The following is a 2,258-nucleotide window of genomic DNA, read 5'->3' on the forward strand; positions in this document are numbered from 1 at the left end:
CGGAGGGATGAGGGCTGCAGGTTTGGGACTGTGGATTTCTCCCCTTCTCCCTCTGCTGTACTCACTGCAGCAGCCCCAGGCGTGCAACCCATGTCCAAGTTGTGTGGCAGGGAAGCCGAGCTTATTTGCAACCTCCACAGTTTGGTTGGGACCCTCTTCACTAAGGTGCAGAAAGGCAGGTTATCCCTTAGATGAGTAATTACACCCTAATTTTGTCCCTGAGCAGTTTGTTCTGGGGAAGAGGGTGAAAAATCCCCTCCGCAAATCATCAGGTGCTTTTTTGACATCTAACTGCTTCTTGCACTCCCTTATTGGCAGCTTCTGGCTACTCCTGAACATGCTCCAAGCTGAGTGCCCGAGGAAGTGAGGAAGAAGGGCAGGCTTGTGACATTGCTGTGCCCATCTGACATAGGCAGAACTGTAGGGACAGGGCTCTGCCATCCTTCTCCATGCTGAATTTAGGTCTGCCGAGTCAAGAAAAGCCCCTTTCCCGTAAGAGCAGGGCCAGCGTCTCGATAGCGCCATGGGTCATCCCACCCAGGAATGGCAGCACGCTCTTCTCCCCGATGCACGACCATTAACATTTCTTCTTTCTCCCCTCCCCGCAGGGCACGAAGACGACGTTCCCCAGAGCCGGGCTCAAAGCCGCCGCACGCAGCGAGATGACAGCCATCCTGGAGCGGATCAGCACGCTGTCCCTCAGCGGGCAGCATCTCAGTCGTCTCCCCAGGCTGCTGGAGGACGGCTTGCCCAAGATGCCTTGCACGGTCAAAGAGTGCGAGGTGCCGCAGCTCTTCCGTGAGCCGTACATCCACACCGGGTACCGTCCCACTGGCCAGGACTGGCGGTACTACTTCCTTAGCCTCTTCCAGAAGCACAACGAGGTGGTCAACGTATGGACTCATCTCCTGGCAGCGCTGGCTGTGCTGCTGAGATTCAAGACGTTTGTGGAGGCTGAGCAGTTACCTGTGGACGCGTGGTCCTTGCCTTTGCTCATCTTTGTCCTTTCGTCTGTCACCTACCTGACCTGCAGCCTCTTGGCCCACCTACTGCAGTCCAAATCGGAGCTGTACCACTACACCTTCTACTTCGTGGACTACGTTGGAGTCAGCATCTACCAGTATGGTAGTGCCCTGGCTCATTTCTACTACAGCTCCGACCAAGCCTGGTACGACAAGTTCTGGCTTTTCTTCCTGCCGGCAGCTGCTTTCTGTGGCTGGCTGTCTTGTGCCGGCTGCTGCTATGCGAAATATCGGTACCGACGGCCTTACCCCATCATGAGGAAGATGTGCCAGGTGATCCCAGCTGGGCTGGCGTTCATCTTGGATATCAGTCCTGTCGCTCACCGGGTGGTTGTGTGTCACCTGGGGGGCTGTGAAGAAGATGCTGCTTGGTACCACACGTACCAGATACTGTTTTTCCTTATCAGTGCTTATTTCTTCTCCTGCCCGGTCCCTGAGAAGTACTTCCCTGGCTCCTGCGATATCGTTGGCCATGCCCACCAGATCTTCCACACCTTCCTGGCCATCTGCACCCTATCACAGCTGGAGGCCATTCTTTTGGATTACAAGAACAGGCAGGAGATTTTCCTGAAGAGACACGGGCCTTTCTCCGTTTATCTCTCCTGCATCTCTTTTTTTGGCCTGGTGGCTTGTAGTGCCATCACAGCTTACGTCCTGCGATGCAGGATCAAGGCCAGCCTGGCTAAAAAGGACTCCTGAGAGTCACGAACGTGACGGGCATGACATCACCGGGGTGGTGAAAATCAAGAAAAGGGGCATAACATATTAGAGACATAACAGTCTTATTTGCCTAACACGCTGTGACTAACCGGGACCCTGGACTCAGGTGGAGGGCTGGAGACTTCATGCTGGATGCATTTTCACAGCAGGGACTGCCTTTTGCCATCCAGGGGGACATGGAGTGTTTTAAGCCAGAACAAGTCACTTAACCAAGGATGCTGGAATAGGCAGAGGTTTCTTGTTCATTCTGGTAAACCTGTGGGTGATATCTTGCTGAATGTCAGGGAGGGCAGCCTGAAGGCTGTGAGACTGTAGAAGGGTCTGCCAGGGCTCGCAACGCAGTGGAGAACCCACCTTGAGGACCACAGCTGGATGCGATGACCTCTCTGGGCTTTGCCATCTCTGCTATCTGTGGGAGGGCTGTTACTATCAAAGGCAGTAGCAAGGTTTCAGGAGGAGTCTACGTTTCTAGGGTTCAGCTGGAAGGGCATGTGTGGCACAGGGGCTGGTATAATC

At 54.4% G+C, this 2,258-nt stretch overlaps 1 protein-coding gene across 1 annotated transcript; it reads left to right on the plus strand.

Moving 5' to 3' along the window:
* The first annotated feature begins 662 nt into the window (after positions 1–662).
* Positions 663–1,828, plus strand: PAQR8 (progestin and adipoQ receptor family member 8). Its single transcript, XM_050894838.1, has one exon. The coding sequence runs from the start codon at positions 663–665 to the stop codon at positions 1,719–1,721; it is 1,059 nt and encodes a 352-aa protein (XP_050750795.1). The 3' UTR covers positions 1,722–1,828.
* Positions 1,829–2,258: the final 430 nt, after the last annotated feature.

Source organism: Gymnogyps californianus, chromosome 3 (genome assembly GCF_018139145.2).
Source record: "Gymnogyps californianus isolate 813 chromosome 3, ASM1813914v2, whole genome shotgun sequence".
Taxonomy (NCBI): Eukaryota; Metazoa; Chordata; class Aves; order Accipitriformes; family Cathartidae; genus Gymnogyps; species Gymnogyps californianus.